At 35.3% G+C, this 22,493-nt stretch overlaps 1 protein-coding gene across 1 annotated transcript in view; it reads right to left on the bottom strand.

Moving 5' to 3' along the window:
* Positions 1 to 592: 592 nt before the first annotated feature.
* Positions 593 to 22,493, bottom strand: part of si:ch211-51h4.2 (uncharacterized) — a 109,513-nt gene continuing 87,612 nt past the window's right edge. Inside the window, exons 13-18 of the mRNA XM_059341658.1 lie at positions 10,159 to 10,201; positions 5,856 to 5,970; positions 4,423 to 4,525; positions 3,483 to 3,552; positions 3,259 to 3,362; positions 593 to 2,182 (exon numbers count right to left, since the gene is read on the bottom strand). Of these exons, the coding sequence (XP_059197641.1) occupies positions 1,972 to 2,182; positions 3,259 to 3,362; positions 3,483 to 3,552; positions 4,423 to 4,525; positions 5,856 to 5,970; positions 10,159 to 10,201 (646 nt within the window). The 3' untranslated portion in view covers positions 593 to 1,971. The remainder of the gene's footprint in view (positions 2,183 to 3,258; positions 3,363 to 3,482; positions 3,553 to 4,422; positions 4,526 to 5,855; positions 5,971 to 10,158; positions 10,202 to 22,493) is intronic.

Here is a 22,493-nt window from a genome sequence, read left to right as displayed (position 1 = left end):
CTTAGTGTCGAACAAAAACACATCTTGTATTTGAGGATATTATAGATTTGGATGTGTTCCGGTGAAGGAAAAGCAGACCACTTTTTAATTTGCAGGCAAAAATTCATTTTAATAGCAATGTGTCTTCTATTCAAACAACTGCTCCCTTTTAAAAGTCGGGAGTGTCTGTGCTTGTTGTGACAATATCACAGTATCATATTCTGTTTCTTTAATATTACATTGCAAATCATAATCCATAACTTTGATTTGAAGAATGTTGATGCAAAGAGTCAGAGCCATGGAAAAGAGATGGTTTGTAATTAAGGACATAGATATAAAAAGTCACTCATCACTGCAACTGACACAATGATCATTCCAACACAAACATCTCGAAATGCACAGCAGATTCATTTTCTTAGTAGCGATGTTAAATTAGTTAAAATCACCTTCAATATAGGAAAAACAAATCAGTCATCTCTTCAACCGTCGATGTAGGATCAAATCACTAATAAGCTATGTCCTTTTCTAATATGATACTGAGGCGTGTGTGTGTGTGTGTGTGTGTGTGTGTGTGTGTGTGAACCAAGGTTATTATAATTAATGAAAACTAGAATTGTAAAAACATTTTCGTTAACTGAAATAAAAATAAAAACGAGTTTAAAAAAAAAAAGATAACTTACTGAAACTGTATTTTAAGGTGACAAAACTGACTAAAACTAATTAAAATTATAGTGAAAATGTCCTTTGTTTTCGTCTTCAGCAACTTTTTTTCATACGTAAACCTTTTTTGGCTGGTTTGAAATCTATTTAATCTATCTGGTTTGATGACTTAATACGTTTTGGGGCTGAGATGGATCAGGCAAAGGAAATAAAGGAAACATGTATTTAAAAACAACACTACAACACTAAAACTAAGCATTTTCCCAAAAAATAAAAACTTATTAAAACTAGCAAACTCACTCTAAAAACTAACTAAAACTAACTGAATTTGAAAACAAAAAATCACAACGAAATTAAAAGTCAAACTAATGAAAAATCCAAAACCATTATAACCTTGGTGTGAACATGCATGTGAACAATCTAACTGTCTCATACTGTAGATCCATCAGCTCCCCCTGGTGGCTCTCATCCACAGTCACACTGTCAGTATAAAAATGTCCAATGATGCACTTGGTGACAGAATAAAAGAAGATGAGGGTGTGAGGGACCACTGTAGTCAAACTGTTGTATAAGAGAACAAGTTGACATAATAATTTACATTTTCATTTAAATAAATGCCATTTTATTCTCTGTATACTGCATTGAAAGTGATACAACCTATATTTATTATATAGTGTTTAATTCAACTTTATATCATATTTAGAGATTTAACCCTCTGGAGTCCATGAAAGCGCCGGAGCATGACACCTCATGACCTCATGTTGTAAGAATGTGTTTTTTTTGTGTAAAAAATTAAAAGAGTATGTTTTTAGTGTGTTTTTGGTGTGTTTTTATGTGTGTGTTTGTGTGTTTTTAGTTTTTTGGGTTTTTTTGTAAATTTTTGGTATGTTTTTGTGTGTTCAAAATGTTGATCCAGTAGGTCAAAATGAAAAAAATAATAGTCAGGTCATATAGGTGAGGTTGTGCTGAAAACAATGATACCAACAAGTCATGGTAAAGATTTTTAAGTGGTTTATACAGGCAGAATGAAAAGGAGTCAAAAACCGACAAAATAGCCCCGAACTCCAAAGGGTTAAAACAGCGAGGACTAGATGCATTAACATCTGAATTTATCAGATTTTTAAAGCAGAGGCAACAATAGTTGATAGATAAGTTTCCATTGCAACAAAACATGGGCATTAAAAAGCACAATTCATGCTTGTCTTTAAAATGTTCAAATTGTATCAAGAGCTTGATGAGTGTAAATACAATATAAAAGCACTTGCGAAGCTTCTGAATTTTGGCAATTTTTCCTCTCCTGCTGGTCCGTGTGTGGCGTTTTCTGCCCGAGGATCAGAGCAGGATGGAGACGTTGGCTGCTGTTAGACCGGCCGTCACATTGTGCTGGTGTGGGTCCTGACTGTGGCTGTAGAAAGCCAAGTAATGAGCCACATCTGCCAGAGTCTGCAGGACGTCGTAGGTTACTGCAAACAGGAAGTAGGTGGGGAGAAGCCAACTGAGGCTGAACACACAGTCGCCGACTGGCAGAGGGACCGCAAGATGCCTGAAAGGAGAGAAAACGAGAGAGAGATTCATAGCAAATGTGACTGCAGACAAACATTCACACTGATTCCAGAGAAGATCAGGGTTCAGGGTTCGTACACTTTTTCAGTGGTCAAATTCAAATTCCAAATTATAGTCTGTTGATACACATTAGAGCATAATATAGCCAGAAATGACAGAAAAACACCATATAATGGGATGTCCAATACCTCCTCAAAAAAAAGTCATACTATAGCTTGTCGATTTTTGTTGAAAATGGTCAAAATGTAAAATGCCTAACAGTGCTAAAAAAGGCTCAATTATGATCTCTTGATACCTGTGGTAGTATATTTTTTTCCCAAAAATAGCAAAAAACACCATATTATGGGATGTTAAAAAATGACCCCTTCAAAAAAAAATATCATACTATAGCATGTCAAAAATTGTCAAATTTTGAAATGCTTAAAAATGCTAAAATGGGTCAATTATAGTCTGTTGATGCATATTAGAGCATAATATGGCCAGAAAAGACAGAAAAACACCATGTTATGGGATGTCCAATAATGAACCCTTCTAAAAATAATTTTGTGTATTTTTTGGCCATTCTGTGTCCTTTTTGTGTCATTTTGTGTCTTCTTTAAATAATTTTGTGTCTTTTTTGGCCATTCTGTGTTTTTTTTGGTAATTTTGTAACTTTTTTAAGTAATTTAGATTTTTTTCTGTGATTTTGTGTCTTTTTTGTTATAATTTTGTGTATTTTTGTCATTTTGTGTCATTTTTTTTGTAGTTTTGTGTCTTTTTTTGGTCATTTTGATACTGCCTCCAGCGGCCCCCAGGTAATTTGAGTTTGAGACCCTGATATAAGGGCTCAATATGAAGCCACAAAACCAAAGAAACATAACAAATGAATGTATGAACACATAGATTTACTGCACTCAGCAGCCGTTTTTCAAAGCAGTCACAGGAGCAGAAATATTACTGATTACAGCAATAGACACAATGAATATAGATCATGTGATTATCTAAACTTCCTGAGTATCTGCTCGCTGGCTTCACTTTCACTCAAAAACTCTTTTCAGACAGATGTTTGTTACTCACTGGAATCTATCCTCTCTGGATTCTCTCAGCATGATGAAGATAAACAGTCCAACTTCAGTGTTGAGGGAGAACGAGACCACTTTGTCCAACATGACAACAAAACCCTGAAAAGAGAACCAAAACATCATCACCCTCATTCTTCTTCAATCATCACTGTAACTGTGTGTGTGTGTGTGTGTGTGTGTGTGTGTGTGTGTGTGTGTGTGTGTGTTGGTACCACTCACCCTGGGATCACACACTGACACGGTGAAGATGATAATGAATGCAAGCAGAGACATGAATCCTTTAGCCATACTGGAACATGAAAGACACAAAAGAAGAAGAAGAAGAGCATAGAATCAACTTCATTAGTCAAAGTAAACATCTGAAAAGTGTTTCTGATTAATCATAACCACAAAACTCTTCATTTCCATTAATGTGAAGCGCTGCAGGTGGAATATTAATGCATGTATTGAAATCACTGGAGCCACTTTACTTGTTTTTAGAATGAGACAAGAAGAAGATTTCTGAGGCTACTCCCACAGAGGGGGTAGATTGATGGTGTTTGACTTCCAAACTGGAGAGACATGTTTTTACTCTTTTTCATGATATCTGGATATCAACCCTGATACTGCTTATTGATACCAATATTTATCAATACTTCTATTCTCCATATTTGGTGCAAAAATAAAGACTCAGCCAAGAAGGTTATTTTATTTTATACTTTGTTTGGTTTGTCTGTTTGTCAGCAGGATTACAAAAAAACGCCTGATTGTCATGAAACTTGGTTGAAAGGTGTTGCATGGGTCAATGTAGGACCCATTTCATTTCGGAGTAATAGTGATGTGCCAATGAAGCCTCATGAAGCATTTTCTTTAGTTTCTGATTCCACTAGATCAGGGGTCTCAAACTCAAATTACCTGAGGGCCGCTGGAGGCCGTACCAAAATGACGTTTTTATTTTTATTTCAGTTAACAAAAGTGTTTTTTCAATTCTAGTTTTCGTTATTGCGTTAACTATAATAACCTTGGTCAGGAGCCAGTATTAGATTCAGAAAGTGTTATTGTGGATTGTGGACCTGGCACACCAAACCTACACCGATGCCATCAACCATTATGTTCAGACATTTTTTTCTTTGAGATCATAAACTGCTGCTGTGACAAACACTCGTGTTTCACTCCTCACCTCTTGGCTGAGCAGACGTGCTCCTTGTTGGGCAGGTGTCTCTCCCAGGCTTTAGACAGCCACTCCATCCTGCTGCTCCACAACGCGCTCACCAGACCATCAACTGTCAAAGCACAAGCAGTCATTCAATACAGAACATTTTACACCTAATGCTCGACATCTTGACATTTTCCTGCTGAGAGTTAGATGAGTCAGAAGATCTATACCACTCTTTTATATTTCCTTGCTATCTTTCCAATAAACATGCACCTACGTTTAAAGGAGACATATTATGCTCATATTCAGGTTCTTACTCATATTTCGAATGAATGAAAAAAAACTTTTTCACCATTTTCCTCATGATGTCTGTCTGAATATACCTGTATTCACCTTCTGTCCTTTTGATACTGATCACTAGTGATGTGCCAATGAAGCCTTATGAAGCATTTTCTTCAACAAAGGACTGAAAGCACAATTAATTACTACTGTTTGAGCCTTTTTCTTTAAACTAAGAGCACCATCTAGTATTCTGTATTCACCTTCTGTCCTTTTGATACTTTCACTTTTCTGAGCCCACTAGATGGTGCTCTTGGTTTAACCGATTAAAGCCAGGAAAGCGCATACGTCGTTTTGTAGTATTTGTAGTTTTTTTCCACCTATTTTTGGTGTCTTGGCCAATCAAGTGCATCAGAATACATCTGGGAGTGTCGCAATGCAACATGGGACTTTTTCAGAACTTTGAAATCATGGCAGAAGACGACTATAGCGGAGGGAGCTCAGATATAACAGGTATAAGCTCTCAAATACTTTTTGAATTTTATTTCTATCTGCTACAGAGGCTGAAAAATCTATTATTTAGTAGGAAGCGTTGATACTTTTGTTGAATTTCGAGAAAAACTTCAGGTTTTGGGGGGTTATTTTAAAATCGCCCAGAGGTTTTACAGGCATTTTAGGCCTAAATGGGTTAAAGAAAAGGGCTCAAGCAATAGTAATTAATTGTGCTTTTAGTCCTTTGTTGAACATAGAGCGCCATCTAGTGGGCTCAGAAAATAAAGAAGATGCTTCATGAGGCTTCTTTGGCACATCACTAGCTATTGTCATCTTGGTTTATGGCCATTGCTATAATGTTTTTAGGTTAATGTCAGTGCAAGCTTGGATAACAAGGTTATTCAAAATGAACAGCTAAATCCCGTGTCTCTTAACAAGGCATTTGTAAAAAAAAAAAAAAGTTCCAATGAACTTTGATGAAGTGAAAACACACTCATTTTGTGGTGTCTTCTCCAAAGTGTAACTTTGAGTTTAGCAGTGCAGTTTCAGTACTACACTTGTATTCATACAGCCCAAAAATAATATTAAATTAATTATTGATTGTATCTGTAACAGTAACATCCATTTGACATTACTGGTAATAGAGTAAATGACTTGATGACATTGAAGCACAGTGAACCACTTACTGGTGTGTTTCATGGCGGATCCCATTACCAGGAAGGACACAGTGACGCTGATGGCTATAAACACCTGGATCAGCTCGGCCACCCAGGAGTAGGCCCTGTAACGTTCATTAATAATCTACATGGGTCGGAGAGGAGGTGATGGATGTTGGTGGGTGTTGAAAATGAGGACACGATGAGGAAGAAGAAGGGGGGCATGTTTCTGTACTTTAGAAAATCTTAAAGCTAGTTTGTAAATAAACTGCACATTCAGAGAGAGAGAGAATGATTTTACATGTTATTAATAACACATGTTCACCACTAGTATGTTGCTGCTATATTTTTGTATATTGTGATGCATTTTTCCAAACGATAACAAGGTGACTGATAAGCTGTAGGCCATAGATACTCAACTGAACTGATATTAATGTGTATATTGACTCATCCATGTGCTGGTTTTTCATTCATTTTTGAGAACTGAGACATCTTTTTTTGTACTTTATATAATATTTTTCACATGATAGGAAACCAAAAAATGACCCCCTCAAAAAAAGTCATACTGTAGCATATCGATTTTTGTCAAAAATGGTCAAAAATGGTCCTAAAAATGCTAGAAATGGCCCAATAATACTGATACACGTGTTGTTTGTCCAAAAATTCAGAAAAATCAACATGTTATGGGATGTCCAAAAATGACCCCCTCAAAAAAGTCAGTATGTCAATTTTTGTCAAAAATGGTCAAATTTTAAAATGGCTAAAAATGCTAGAAATGGGTCTGTTGATGCATGTGGTAGTATAGTTTGTCCAAAAATAGCGAAAAACACCATATTATCCTTTCAAAACTTTATTAACATGTCACAATGAAAATGAAACCACAATTAACAGAATGTCTGAAAACAAAATTATTTCAACATTATGGGAAACTGTGTATATAGATTTAAGGAAAAGGTTTTTTCATAGTAGCCTAAGGTTTACATTTATGATATCAGTTGATTTTGTTAGTGTTACATTTTGAAAACTTTTTTTAAATAGTTTGAAATTATGAAATCTTGTCAGGGACAAATGTGCTTTCCGAAACAGGGCTAGTTAGGAAGGGAAAAAATGAAAGCAAAGCAAAGCATTTTATAGATGTTTTATATATATATATATATATTGCTCTAAAAATACTGTTTTTAAGTTAACGTTGTTTTGGTGAGTGAAAGACACATTTCCAGATATATTCCAAAAAATATATTCTCTTCTGTGTGTTCAGCAGTCATTTAATTTGAAGGAGCGGCTTTCTTCTCTCTGATCCTCTTCCATTATGCAGCTCATTGTTCTGACCAAAGAGCTTCATGTTTTCCACTGATGAACACAACTTCAGAGAGGGAGCTCATCAGTGGGAAACATGAAGCTCTCATCAGTGAAATCACCACTTTGGTCAGAATGAAAACCTGCACACTCTTGGCTCTCCATTTGTATAAAGTTTAATTTCATAACAGCAGAGAGTCAGCAGGTTAATTTGAAGTGTGTCAGCCCGAGCCCACCCCTCTCTACGCTGATAACATTTTTATAAGAATTTTACCTGCTGCAGCTTTATTCTCCTGAGTTATATTCCCGTTAAAGAGGTCGATCCAGGCCAGCTCCATTGTGCCATCTCTGACTACCAATTAGTTTGTCAGCCAGGCCCAGCCAGCCACTTCAGCTAATTGCTGCATTAGCAGTTGTTGGGTGGGCAGACACACAGTTTCCTGTGTAATTGGATCCAAACACAAGCTGACCGCATGTTGCAGCTGTTGACATCACCACAAACCATTATCTAGTCCTGTATGTGGCTCAAGGAGCACACACACACACGCACGCACACACACACACACACACACACACACACACACACACACACACACACACACACACACACACACACACACACACACACACACACACACGCACACACACACACACACATTCTTGTAATTCTATCTTTGTGAGGTCCCTCATTGTAATATGAGTGAATTCCCTTGCAAGGTTAGAATAGTTTTGGATTTTTTATTAGTTTTAGTTTTAATTTCGTTGTGAATTTTTGTTTTCAAATCCAGTTAGTTTTAATGAGTTTATAGAGTGAGTTTGCTAGTTTTATTTTTTTTTTTTTGAAACGCTTTAGTTTTAGATTAGTTTATAGTTTTAGTTTTTTTGTAATTGTATTACAAAACAAGGGTATTTGTTGGGTGGGAGATTAAAAGAGGTCACAGTAAATTTTGATTTTATTCCCTTTGTCTTATCCATCTTCATTATGTGTGAAAAAGGTTGACAAAGACGAAAACGAAGGACATTTTCACTATAATTTTAGTTAGTTTTGTAACAACACAATACAGTTTCAGTTAATTATCATTATCATGTAACCTTTAACCCTTAAAACAAAGTCTGAAATCTCAAAAAAGCCTTGAAAGAAGTGAGGACTGGCCAAAATGTCCTCACTTTGAAAAAATGTCCTCACTCTGTTGGTTAAAAACTTGTTCTGGTCCCCACTATGTAGGAAGTACAAGAACACACACACACACACACACACACACACACTTGTACTTCTATCTTTGTGATGGCCCTTTTTTATTAGTTTTAGGTTTTTTGTAATGGGGTATTTGTTGGGTGGGAGATTAAAAGAGGTCACAGTAAATTTTGATTTTATTTCCTTTGTCTTATCCATCTCCATTATGTATGAAAAAAGTTGACAAAGACGAAAACAAAGGACATTTTCACTATAATTTTAGTTAGTTTTGTAACCACACAATACAGTTTCAGTTAGTAAATGAATGATCTTTTTTCAAACATAAACCTAATTGTAACCTTTAACCCTTAAAACAAAGTCTGAAATCTCAAAAAAGCCTTTAAAAAAGTGAGGACCGGCCGAAATGTCCTCACTTTTCAAAAATGTCCTCACTCTGTTGGTTAAAAACGTGTTCTGGTCCTCACTATGTAGGAAGTACAAGAACACACACACACACACACACACACACACACACACACACACACACACTCAACTATATCAGATAGGAGATGTCAGCGATGCATTAAGCGGTCTATCCATGCTGGCTGTTAGTGCTAATAACACCAAGTGGCCTATCAGTTTTTACCAGGTGGACTCATGACAACAATCTGATGGATAAAACAGATTTCAAATCAGCTCCACTAAGTGTTTAGAAAGAAAACAGCAGTAAGGGAAGTGGTGGGTCCACCATAACTCCATATGGCCATAATAAAACTAGGTGCCTTGGTCAGTCATTCTGTAGTTAATATGCTCACAACATAAGGCGTGTTTTCATTAGGTACTATTACTATTACTAGTAGGTACACTAAATCTGAGGGAAATGATCTTGCTGCATGGACAGATAATTTCACTTGACAAGATTTCTTAAATGAAGAGTGATACATCTAGAAATATGCATGTTAAACACTTAAAATAAGAAATTAACTCTTAAAACAAGATACATTCTTTTTATCTTGGTAAGAAACAAATATTTTGCAGTGCACTCTGCTCGGGCCAGTTCATCGCTGCTTGCAGCTTTAATTTATCTTGTTTTAAGAGTTAATTTCTTATTTTAAGCGTACAGCATGCTTATTTCTAGATTTAATAATCTGAATTTAAGAAATCGGTAACACTTTCCAATAACCAACTAAGTGATGTTTATAGATGGTTTATAGAACAGTTATTAACCATTTACAAAGCGCTACACATATTTAATCTTTAAATGTTTTAAACCAATTTCTTAAAGGTATATGAATCATTTCAAAATCATTAACATACTTAATATGGTGTAAAAATGTTAAAATGAGTGCAACTAAAACTATTAATAAACTATTAATTATAAGTGAATTGTTTGTTAATGGTAAAGTAACTATAAACTTACATTAATATACCATCAATTTGTCATTTATAAATGATTTAGTTAGTTAAACATTAATAATTATGTATTTACCATTCTAAATGGCCTATATACGGTTTATAAATGATCTGTTTACCATTTATAAATGATGGTTATGGTAAAGTGTTACCAAGAAATCTTGTCAAGTGAAATTATCTGTCCATGCAGCAAGATAATTTCCCTCAGATTTAGTGTTTTTATCTTGTTTTTAGACACACCTTTTTTGCAGTGTACCTGCCTCGGGTAGGTACTTTTCTGAGGGAACTAACTAGTGGGCGGAGCCAAAACACTCAGCCTCTTTCCAAAAAGTACTCAGGGGAAACACGCCTTTATACACAGTGATTTGGAGTGTTTCCTGGTTTTCACTAAGCCTACAAGGAAGAATAAAAAACAAAATAAAACAAAAGTGTGATGCACCTCTCTCTTACCTTAGTCAGCGGAATGGTTGCAATCTCTCCGGCTTTCTCAGACCTGAAAGGGGAAAATGAACAGGAAGTTTAGAAATTGAGTTTATATGCAGGTTAGAGAGGAGTGGATCCATCAGTGGAGTGCAGTTAAGTGGACTACTGCTGATGAGTCACTGTAGCAACACAAATCTTTACAGCTATAGTGCTACAACTACACCAGCCTGACCGAAAGTCCCAGAGAGTCCTAAATGTTTTAACATTGCACACATAAGATGCTGTATTGTTTCAAACAGAAATGTGAAATATAGAAAAAAATCATTCATTTTTCACCATGTTGCAAATTTAAGTTTCATTCTGTTATGTGGATTTTTAAAGGCTGATATAATAGCAGTAGTACAGTATATAATAGACCGATTTGGAGTCACAGCTACGTCACTGGCAGTTGTTTGCGCAGACTGGTGGCAAAAACCTGTTGCGATCTATTAAAACAATAAGGGAACTGAGGAAAACAGACAAGTTTCAGGGGTAACGATGCCTTGCTTAGATGTCAGAACAGAAAAAGTAAAGTTGATTTTTGTGACCCCCTCAAAAAAAAAGTCATACCAGAGCATGTCGATTTTTGTTAAAAATGGTCAAAATTTTAAATGCCTAAAATGCTTAAATTTTTTCAAATTTTTAAATTATAAGCTCTTGATACACGTTGTAGTATAGTTTGTCTAAAAATGGCCAAAAAATTAATGTTAATGTTATGGGAAGTCCAAAAATGACCCCCTCAAAAAAAGTAATGTTGTTTTTCGTCAAAATGTAAAATGCCTAAAATGCTTAAAATTGGTCAATTAAAGTCTGTTGCATATTAGAGCATAATGTGGCCAGAAATGACAGAAAAATCGTGCATATCATGCAATGTCCAAAAACTGAAAAAAGGCATACTATAGTGTGTCAAGTTTTTTTTTTTTTTAAAGTTCAAATTTCAAAATGCCTAAAAATGCAATAAAAATGCCCAATTTCCTTAGTTGATACATATAGTAGTAGGGAAAAAAACACCATATTGTGGAATGTCCAAAAATTACCCCCTCAAAATAAAAAGTCATACTATAGCATGTAGATTTTCGTCAAATTTTAAAATGCCAAAAAATGCTAGAAATGGCTCTATTATACTCTGTTGATACATAAAGTAGTATAGTCTGTCCAAAAATAGCGAACATAGCGTGTCTGTAGATTGGAGAAACATCAGAGTGTAGTGTTTCTCTGTTTCATGTGTTTTTGTGTGATTTTGAGAGATTATGTACATCTGTGTTATAAACTAGTGAAGCGCCAGAAATAGCACAGACCAAACTTTTGCTTACAACACTGAAATACATCGTCTATATGGACCGACACTTCCTGTGTGCTCAGTGGCATCACAAAGATAAAGTTTGGTTTCATACTGTATTCTTCTGTTTGTGCCTTTACACTTATATTAGTACTCATAATGTATGAAAGAGGTCCCCTTTACACTAATTCATCTTCATTAAGAGCCATTGAAATAGAGCCCGGCTCCCTCTATTTGTCTGGGAGCCGGCCAGCTCCCAGCCTGCAGCGGGATCTCCTGGGGAGATACAAGAACACTACAGTAAGGGAAAATATTGTCCTAAATATTAAATGAGGCACAAATGGTTGTGAAACATATGGCAGGTCAGGGCTAAACCTATGAATCAGTGTTTCCATTTTAGACTCTAATTTTGGCCATTTGTCTGCTGCTGTGGTAAAGTGCTGTAGGTTTCATTAGTGTTTTTCCTTCTGCAGCCCAGAGAACAGAAGTGAGGACTTCAGTCTGAAAGCGCACTAGGGTTGTCAAAAGTATCGATACTCAAAAAAGTATCGATACTAAAACGTTGTATCCGGATACAATACTCATTTTCAAAAGTATCGATGAAAAGTGTTATTTTCTCTCTTGAAGTCCCAGAATGAAGCAGAGAAAAGTCAACTCATCAAGCTTGCCTAATATTGCGCACAGCATACAAAATATTGTTCTAATTGTTATTGTTTGTTGTATTTATTTATTTTTTGCACAACTGTTTTTTATTATAAATATTTAACCTGTGGTTCTGTTAATTTTTACATGTTGCATTTTTCTTGTTGTTAAAATTATTTCTGTTAAATTTTGGGGTCTTTGTTTTCATCCTTGTGGTATCGAAAATGGTATAGAGTATCGAATATTTTCCTGAGTATCAGTATTGAGTTGAAAGTATCGTGAAAACCCTAGAGTGCACATTGTGTAAATGCAGACTGACCTCCCTTCAAAAACATAATTAAAAAGGAGTTTGTATAGGCAGCAAAATACGACACACATTTATGTTTAAGATTATCCTCTGCCGACGTCTTGCTGACGTAGTAGCAATACTAAACGTCTCAAGTCAAGTCAAAGTTTATTTATAGAGCACATTTAACCCTTTGGAGTCCACAAAAGCACTGACACATTACTTTTTCATGATGTCATGGCATAATAACGAAGCAACTTCAAATCCTGACATCGAGTTCCCTCTAAAGTTCTGGCCTCATTTTATATATATATATATATATATATAACAGTAAGTCAAAGTGAAAAAATATTCACATTCATAGAGGTATATATGTCTATGGTCTCATTAGCCGGTCGCACATTAGCTGTTTGGCGGTCAGTAGCGACGGCACCAAGTGTCAAACTGAGGTCAACAGAAAGGGCGCCATATTAACCCGCTGAAACAACGCATATCGCCATCCATTGTTGAGGAGGAGGACACGTTCCAGTCAGTTATTCGATTTTCTCAGTTGTATGTAAACTGGGACAAGGACAGAAGTCCTATTAGACGGCAATATCAATTTTTAAGCATAGCTTGATTAAACTGTGCATGTAAACGCACTGAGTGAATCAAGTAATTAACTCCTCCTCCATCATGACCACCTTCTTTCAGCTCTTTTTTTTTATTTGCTCCTGCAGGGTCTTTCGCTCTTTTGCCTTCATCTCTTCCTCTTCCCTCTGGCCTCCCGCCTCCTCTTCTACATCTCAATTCTCTCTTCCTGCATTTGCAATATATCAGGGTTTTTTTTGTCTGCTTACTTTTTTCCTTTTGTGCGTCTCTGGAGCAGCTCTTGCTCAGTGCTCCTTCTCTTCTCCATTTCCCTTAAAACTTTCTTAAGAGCTCTTTCCTTCTCTCCTCTGGGGTCGGTCTACTCTTATGAAATCTCCATTTCCTTTCTGGACTTTGTTGTCTTGGCATCATGTTTTTCTTTTCTCTGTGTGTTCTCACGCAGGTTTGCCTCTGTGTTTTGGGAAAGTTTCTTGGTAAGTAAAAGCACATTTACCGTTAAATGTATTCAATAAAGTTGGAGGACGAATGAGAGACAGACTTGCCAAAATTGAAGCAGCAGAGTTAAAGCTACCTTGACCTTTATTCCCTTGTATTGGTAAACCTCTAAAAACACTGGATCCTATTACAGTCCACTACACCTCTAGCTTGTAACACAGACTTTCTGTTACTTTCTGAACATTCATAGTCTCCAAGCTGTCAGTGGTATTTTCTCAGACTTGTCAAAGCTCCGCCGGAGTCACAGAAAACAACTTTTCACAGGCTGATTTTTCCTCTGGTGCCACCAGCAGCTTGCCATTAAACATGTTGAAGTGTCTCAATAACTATTGGATGGATTGATATGAAATCTGCTGCACACAATCATGTTCCCTCAGGATTAACTGTCATTATTTTGGTGATTCCCGAATGTTCTTGTGGCATCGTCAAATGGTCAAATTTTACATTTTGCCCAATGCTTTGGTTTTTAAGACAAAATACATGCAAAACTAACTTACAATAACATTGTTTTTAGAGCTCATTAGCAAATGTTAGCATACTTACATACTCAACTAAGTTAGTGGCTGCTAGTGATGACCAAATGAAGCTTCATGAACCTTTTCCTTTATTTTCTGAGCTCACTAGATGGCGCTCTCTGTTCAACAAAGTGTTGCAAGCACACTGAATTGCCATTCCTTCATCCTTTTTCTTTAACCAAGAACGCCATCTAGTGGGGTCAACAAAAACAGCTAATGGTTAATGAAGCTTTCTTTGGACATTACTATTACCATAGTAATTATCCAACAAGCTTTAGTGATTGCTTGATAACAATGATAACCAATAATTCTGCCTTTCACTGTAACTGTTTTTAATGTTTTTGCTTGTGTTTTTCTTTGTACTCTCGACATCATTGTAAATGAGGGGTTGCCCTCAATGATACCTCGAGAAAATAAATAAAGGATAAATGAAAATGAAAAGTACAGTACTTGAGTAAATGTGCTTAGATACCACCACTGCTAATGTCAGCAGCTTACATTACACAAACACACAACTACTTCTACTACTTCAGTTTTTGTTCTGGAGTGTCTTCAAAAATGACAACTTTCTAAACCCTTATGACACTGAGTAGTGCTCCATGAACTCCACTTAAGTTGAGTTATGTTTGCAGAATAACAGTTGCTAAACTATGATTACTAGTGATGTCCCAATGAAGCCTCATGAAGCATTTTCTTAGTTTCAAGAAAAAGGCTCAAGCAATAGTAATTAATTGTGCTTTCAGTACTTTGTTGATCATAGAGTGCCATCTAGTGGGCTCAGAAAATAAAGAAAATGCTTCATGAGGCTTCATTGGCACATCACTAATGATTACACAATTGCATTTTGAAAGAAAGCAAGTGATTAATTAAGGTGATAAAAGGTGGAAATAACACGTTATATAGATCCATTACACACAGAATGAAACATTTCATGTCTTCATTTATTTAATTTCTTCTAGTTATAATGATTATGGCTTACATTAAATGAAGACCTAAAATTCAGTGTCTCAAAAAAAATGTATATTATAAAAGACCAATTGTTAAAAGTATGTTTAATATGGAAATGTTGGCCTCTGAAAAGTATGTTCAATCTATATGACTCAATATTTGGTTGGGGCTATTTGAACTACTGGAAATGGACTTGTCCATGATATTCTAATGTATTGAGATGCACCTGTATTTATTCAATTAAAAATCTGAGTTTTCTTCATGTCCTATAGAGTGACAAGCTATTATTCTTATTTTCCAATGGCTGTATTAATATGGCAAAAAGTAAAACACTTTTCTATTTGACTCCAATGGGCTCTCCATCCCCATAAAGTATTTTTGTAGATTAAAGTCGTTTTATCATGATATGCAATTTTCTTTGGTTTGTACTTTATCATATTCATAAAAGTGAACTTTGGGTGTAACAAGTATTTCCTTTCATCTGCCTCAGCCTTGATGCACTCATCATACTGGACTGAATGAGTCTCTGCCTCCAAATGTTCAGAGACTTTGAGGTCAAAGAACCTCGTCTGAGGCAACATGTTTAAAACAGTTTGATGTCAATGTAATCAAATATAATGTAAAAAAAAATAATAAAAAAAGAAGACTGAATTGTGGACATTTTTTGTTTAAAAGTTCATTCTTTTGCTTTCATCAGTGTTTCGCTGGCAATCGTTTTATATCCAGATAATGAAAAATAGATGAATTGTGCAAGTTTTGGTTTGAAAATTCACATTCTGTACTTTCATCAGTCACTGTACTTGAATTTATTTCGATTTTGAACAGCTTTTTGACACAAACTACTTTAAGATGCAAGATTAAATTCCCCTACAGAGTCTCAAAGTAGGGTAAAACTGAAAGAAATGTTTGGAAGTCGTGCTGACAGACTGCCAACAGTCTATTTTATATTTTTTTAACTGGAAAATTTAATGATAGAGTATTCAACATTTGCAGAAATGTTGTTCACAGTGAGACAAGATCATGTGAAATCATGTTCAGTCTAGTCGTCTCTCGGACACGAGTTGACCTCCCTTCAGTTATTACCAGTTGATGACTTGACAGTTTTCTGCACATTAAATCATTTTCGTTAACACTTTACAATAACCAACTAAATTATGTTTATAGATGGTTTATAAACCAATTATTAACCATTAACAAAGTGCTATACATATTTAATCTTTAAATGTTTTCAACCAATTTATTAAAGGTATATGAATAATTACAAAGTCATTAGCATACTTAATATGGTGTAAAATTGTTATAATTTAATTGTTATACAACTAAAACTATTAATAAACTAATAATTATGATTGAATTGTTTGTTAATGGTAAAGTAACTATAAACTTAAACTTAAACCTATATATGGTTTATAAATGATCTGTTTACCATTTATAAATGATGGTTATTGTAAAGTGTTACCTAATTTTCAAACATGGCTTTTTAAAAGTAGTCAAACATTCTGACCGGTTTTCAATCTTATGAGTTGTTATCAGCCTCGAAGCTGCTGGCTCCATCTACTTATTATATGTTGTTATCACACATCATGAAAAAGACGCAGTTTTGTTGGGTTTAGGCACCAAAAATACATGGCTTGATTTCGGAAACAAGAAACTACATGGTTAGATTTAGTTAAAAAAAAGATCATGTTTTCGATTAAGTAACTTACATTACTGAATCTGGATACATACAGAAATATAGGTGCATCTCAATAAATTATAATATGATGGAGAAGTCCATTTCCAGTAGTTCAAGTCAGCCCCAACCAAGTATTGAGTCATATAGATGGACATACTTTTCAAAGGTTCAACATTTACATATTAAACAACATTTAAAATTGGTCTATTGTAATATTAAAGTTTTTTGAGACACTGAATTTAAGGTATTAATTAAATGTAAGCCATAATCGTTATAATTAGAAGAAATTAAATAAATTAAGACATGAAATGTTTCATTCTGTGTGTAATGGATCTATATAATGTGTTATTTCCATTTTTTGAATTGAATTACTGACATAAATAAACTTATCTATGTTATTCTAATTGATTGAGATGCACCTGTAATTAAGTTGATTGATAACATTCTAACTGGGGGAAATCCTTGCAGACAGATCTACATTTACATCTCACAACACATTTGCTAGGACAGTATGGGACAGTATATCCTGTTAACCTCCTGGTGACCCCAGCCAGTCCATCTGCTCCTTCCTCTGGCTAACAAAGTCTGACTCAGTATGCCACGCAGCTCCTTGTACAGACACTGGTTCTGTTTGGTCTTGACTACTGTGACGTCCCTTCTGGCAGGGCTGCCTGCATGCACAGTAAAGACTCTGCAAATGGTCCAAAATGCAACAGCACGTCTGGTGCTCAACCAGCCAAAATCCACTCATGTCACTGCACTTTTCATCAGTCTCCACTGGCTCCCTGTTGCTGCTCACATTAACCCTCTGAAATCTTCGGCTATTATGTCCTTTAAAAAATCTGTTAAAAAATCTTTACCATGCCATGTTGGTATCAGTTTTTTCAGTGCAACCTCACCTATATGTCCTGATTAGGGTTGTCAAAAGTATCGATACTCAAAAAACTATTGATACTAAAACGTTGTATCCGGATACGATACTCATTTTCAAAAGTGTGGATGAAAAGTGTTATGTTCACTCTTGAAGTCCCAGAATGAAGCAGAGAAAAGTCGACTTATCAAGCTTGCCTAATATTGTGCACAGCATACAAAATATTGTTCTAATTGTTATTGTTTGTTGTATTTATTTATTTTTTGCACTACCTCAGACCTGAAGCTTGTTATCATAGTTGCATTTTTTTTTGCACAACTGTTTTTTATTATAAATATTTAACCTGTGGTTCAGTTCATTTTTACATGTTGCATTTTTCTTGTTGTTAAAAATATTTCTGTTAAATTTTGGGGTCTTTGTTTTTATGCTTGTGGTATCGAAAATGGTATCGAGTATCGAATATTTTCCTGAGTATCGGTATCGAGTTGAAAATCTTAGTATTGTGACAACCCTAGTCCTGATAATTAATTTTTACCTTTGACTTACTTGATCAAAATTTTGAACCCAAAAGAAACAAAGGAAAACATAAAATCTGACGATGAAAATGATGATTCACACACAGAAATGTACATGTTGCAAATATGAACACAGGTTGCATTTATAGCATATAACAGGTAAAATGAGCCTAATATCTAGTTCTATATTTTTATACTAAATATATTTGACATTATCTCCAGTTTTACTTGGCTGAATATCATTAAAAAAAAATCTGGCATGGAGTTTCAAGCCAGAATTTTAGAAGGAGGCTGATGGCAAGACTCAACGTTGCTTCATTTTTATGTCTTCACGTCATGAAGAAGTAATGTGCAGGTGCTTTCATGGACTCCAGAGGGTTAACTTCAAATCACTAGTGCTCGCCTACACGGTGGCAGCCACCCACCTGAACTCACTCGTTCCGGTTTATGAGCCTTTCTCGTTCACTATGATCTGTAAATGAACAACCACTAGTCCTGCAGTCACTGCTAAGGAGGAAATCTCAATCAAACTCTTCTCCAGAGTGCTATTCTAGCACAGAGGGAGCACTCAATTCTGTCACCAGGTACTTGTGTTGCTTCATGCACCTACATGGCTAATTATAATCTGGTCAAGTGGAATATGGAAGTGAGTTTTGTGGTTCATATTTTCGAAGGCTTCTCCTTGATTAAGTTTGGCTTGAATTGTACCTGATAATAATCGTCTGCCAAATCAATTCAAAATTGTTGAATCAATTGTAAATTACAGGAACAAACCCCTTCAAACTCTACTTTTCTGCCAAATATGTAGGTATAACTGACAGACTTTCAGCTATGGTAACCATTTTTATGAGGAAAACAACTTTCAGAGGGAAATTATGCAATTATTGCCTCCATTTGTGTTGTTTATCTGCACCTGTGGCTCCATATGAACGATCCAGAGTATCCCCTAGTGGGATTTAATTAGTAGTCTGCATTAATAATGAACTGTTAAGTTTAATTTCATTTTAATTGATTTAAATTACAAAGCTAACACCGTGTTACTTCCCCCGTCATTCTAACATTAACCCTCTGGAGTCCATCTTTTTATTGAAAATACACGTTTTATTTAGAGTAATAACTTTTTTTATATATGATATGGAGACAAGCTGAGAAAGCCAGTTGAAAGTGCAATCATAGGAGCTTTCACAGTGTGCCATTTATGTTTCTAGACCATTTTAAAAATGTGAATTTTCTTTCTACAATGAAAACTACTATTATTTTTAATTTACATGCAAATAGCCTGGTTTGTAGTTTTATTATTTATTATTTTTTTCTGCTGTTTTGTGTGTATACATGTTTCAAAAAAATGGTACATTTCCATAGACACCTGTGCCTTTTGTTTGTATTTTCTGTATTTTCAGCAGCTTTATACTTTAATTAAAATGAAATAAAAAATCTGACTGATAGCCAAGTTTGTGTGGAGAAAAAGGAGCCATGCATGTGATGTGAGGACAGACTGAAAGATGCTAAACAGAGACAGAAATTAATGCATAGGAAGTTGACAAATTTGAACCAAAATTATTCTAATTGATTGAGATGCACATGTAATTACGTTGAATTTAATACAGTTTAATAAAATGTTTAATATCTTCATAATTTTTTAAATACCATATAGCATTGATCTGCAAATGTAGCAGCAACCATTCAAACTGGGGCACAAAATGACAAATGGAAATCATCAAATCAATCAAATCATGAAAGGACTTTCATCACGATTTAACGAGGTAACTTGCAAATAATTTAATACCGTGTCAGACTACTTTTTAATGGCATTATTTTTGGCTAATTAGGGCCTCGGGGCAATCGCACTGAGCACTGGTCCCATTTAGGAATAGCTGTAGGGACCAGCTGTTAAACTGTGGATTTTTTCTTATTCCTCTTCCGGACGCAATTTCGTCCCGCTACTAGTCCTACAACTTGAAGAGTTGCAGGACAAATTATATATCAAAACGTGTGGTTTGATCGGGATCGGTGTGCTATTACTTTTCTCTACAGAATACGTGTCAATTAATTCTGTTGATTGCTTTGATCTGATTGTCTTTGATCTTTGATGTGATTACAGTTACAGATACACACACACACACACACACGGGCGCAAGAACGCAAACTCCTCACACATGCATACATATGCTTCAGACACACACGTGCACACACACACACACACACACATTTTGAGGGTAAAGGGCATAGTTTGAAATCTCTGAAGAATCTCATCATAGTGTACACACACCGGCAGTAGCCCCCGTGGCCCTTTCAGAATTTCCCCAGGGGAAATTTTCTAGTTTCATTTACTACCTTTTTTACTCTATGGAGTCTTGGGCTATGTTCCATTTTTGAATCCTTTTCATGTCTTTTCATGTCTTAGTAAGTATTTTTGTGTCTTTTTTACCTGTTTTGTGTCTTTTTTTGGTAATTTTGTGTCTTTTTTGGTAATTTTGTGTCTTTTTTTGTCATTTTGTGTCTCTTGTCTTCATCAGGATTCAACAAGGTAACTTGCAAATAATTTCATACGCTGTCAGATGATGTTTATTACTCTTAATGGCATTATTTTTAGCTAATTTGATTTACTACCTTTTCAACTCTATGGAGTCTTGGGCTATTTTGTCCATTTTTGAATCCTTTTCATGTCTTTTCGTGTCTTAGTAAGTATTTTTGTATCTTTTTTAGTTATTTTGTGTCTTTTTTGGTCATTTTGTGTCTTTTTTTGGTCATTTTGTGTCTTTTTGTCTTCATCGCGATTTAACATGGTAACTTGCAAATAATTTCATACCGTGTCAGACGACGTTCATTACTTTTTAATGGCATTATTTTGGGCTAATTTCAACACAGACAGACTAAACACAGACAGAAATTAATGCATAGGACAAATTTGAACCCAAATCTCCTGGACTTCAGAGGTTTAATGCACATTTCTGCTCTGGACTCAACAGATGAGAGGAACAACAAGCAAACAGTTGATATCAGCCCACCAGGGGGCAATGTTGGTCTATGAAAGCCACAGCTCTGCCCAGCCGGGACAGCAGAGTACCTGACGCTGACGGTGTCTAAACCATGTGGGTCACAGGAGCTCTGCTTTTTAAATAGATGAACGATGAACAGTGATGGGTAGGAGGGGGTGGGGGGTGAAGAATAACACAGAAATAAAAATTTATGCCAAGCAATCAGAATGAAAAACGGTTGTTCTGCAAATCAGTGGAATGAAGGAAAATTTAATGGAAAGGGAGGGCCCGAGCCAGGAAGCTATTACAGTTCAAAGATGCTTTGAAATAATTACATATTCAGTACATGAGCTGTTAATTGGTCACATTCACACAGTTCTCTGCTGATGTATCGTCACTGTCACCTTTGGGTGTCAACGGCATACTGTACAATTGTGATGACAAGAAGCTAACTTATTATCAGAAATCTGGTGCTGTTTTATTATCTCAGAATGGGGAAGGACAATATAATTGCACAGAAAGACCTCCATGTCTGCCAAATTATTTAAGGACTGAGATGATGTCAATGGATGTCATTTTTCAATATTTCATTCTGCTAAAGACATTTTGTAATAGTTGCGTTTATCAGCTGTGGTTCTATTTTTTTTTTTGGCACTTAAGTACATCATTATTTATATCTACAGTAGACATAAGCTTTAAACGGAGCCTGAGAGATGTGCTTGTCAACTACTGTTTCCAAGGTCAACAATGAACTGTCTCCTTCAATAAAACCAGCAGCTTAACTCTATGGAGTCTACGGCTATTTTGTCCATTTTTGAATCATTTTTATCCTGCCTGTATACACCACTTAAAAGTGTTTAAATGCCATGTTGGTATATTTTTTCCAGCACAACTTCACGTATATGACCTAATAATTGATTTTCTGACTTACTGGATCAACATTTTGAACCAAAAATGAACAAAGAAAAACCAACATGAATGTGATCTTGTGATTGTGTGTGATCCTGTCATCAGGCTCGTGATTCTCGTGTGACTGTATTTTATTTGTGTCTTGTGTGTTTAGCGTAACAATTTTGGTCATTTTGTTTCTTTGTTAGTCATTTTGTGTCTTTTTTGGTCATTTTGTATCTTTTTTGTGTCTTTGTGAGTTATTTGTGTCTGCTTTTCTTTCGTAATTTTGTGTCTTTTTGTGTATTTTTTTTTAATTTTGTGTCTTTTTTTGCGTCTTTGTTAGTCATTTGTGTGTTTTTTTTGTAATTTTGTGTCTTTTTGTGTGTTTTTTTTGTCATTTTGTGTCTCTTTTTGGTAATTTTGTGTCTTTTTTGGTAATTTTGTGTCTTTTTCTTAAGTAATTTTGTGTCTTTTTCTTAAGTAATTTTGTGTCTTTTTGTGTATTTTTTTTGGTCCTTTTGTGTCTTTGTGATCCATTTGTGTCCTTTTTAGTCATTTTGTGTCTTTTTTGTAATTTTGTGTCTTTTTTTGTCATTTAGTGTCTTTTTGGTCATTTTGTGTCTTTTTCTTTAGTAAT

The sequence above is a fragment of the Centropristis striata genome, chromosome 9, assembly GCF_030273125.1.
Source record: "Centropristis striata isolate RG_2023a ecotype Rhode Island chromosome 9, C.striata_1.0, whole genome shotgun sequence".
NCBI lineage: Eukaryota > Metazoa > Chordata > Actinopteri > Perciformes > Serranidae > Centropristis > Centropristis striata.
Note: the sequence above shows the minus strand (reverse complement) of the source record. Positions and strands in the feature narration are given on the sequence as shown.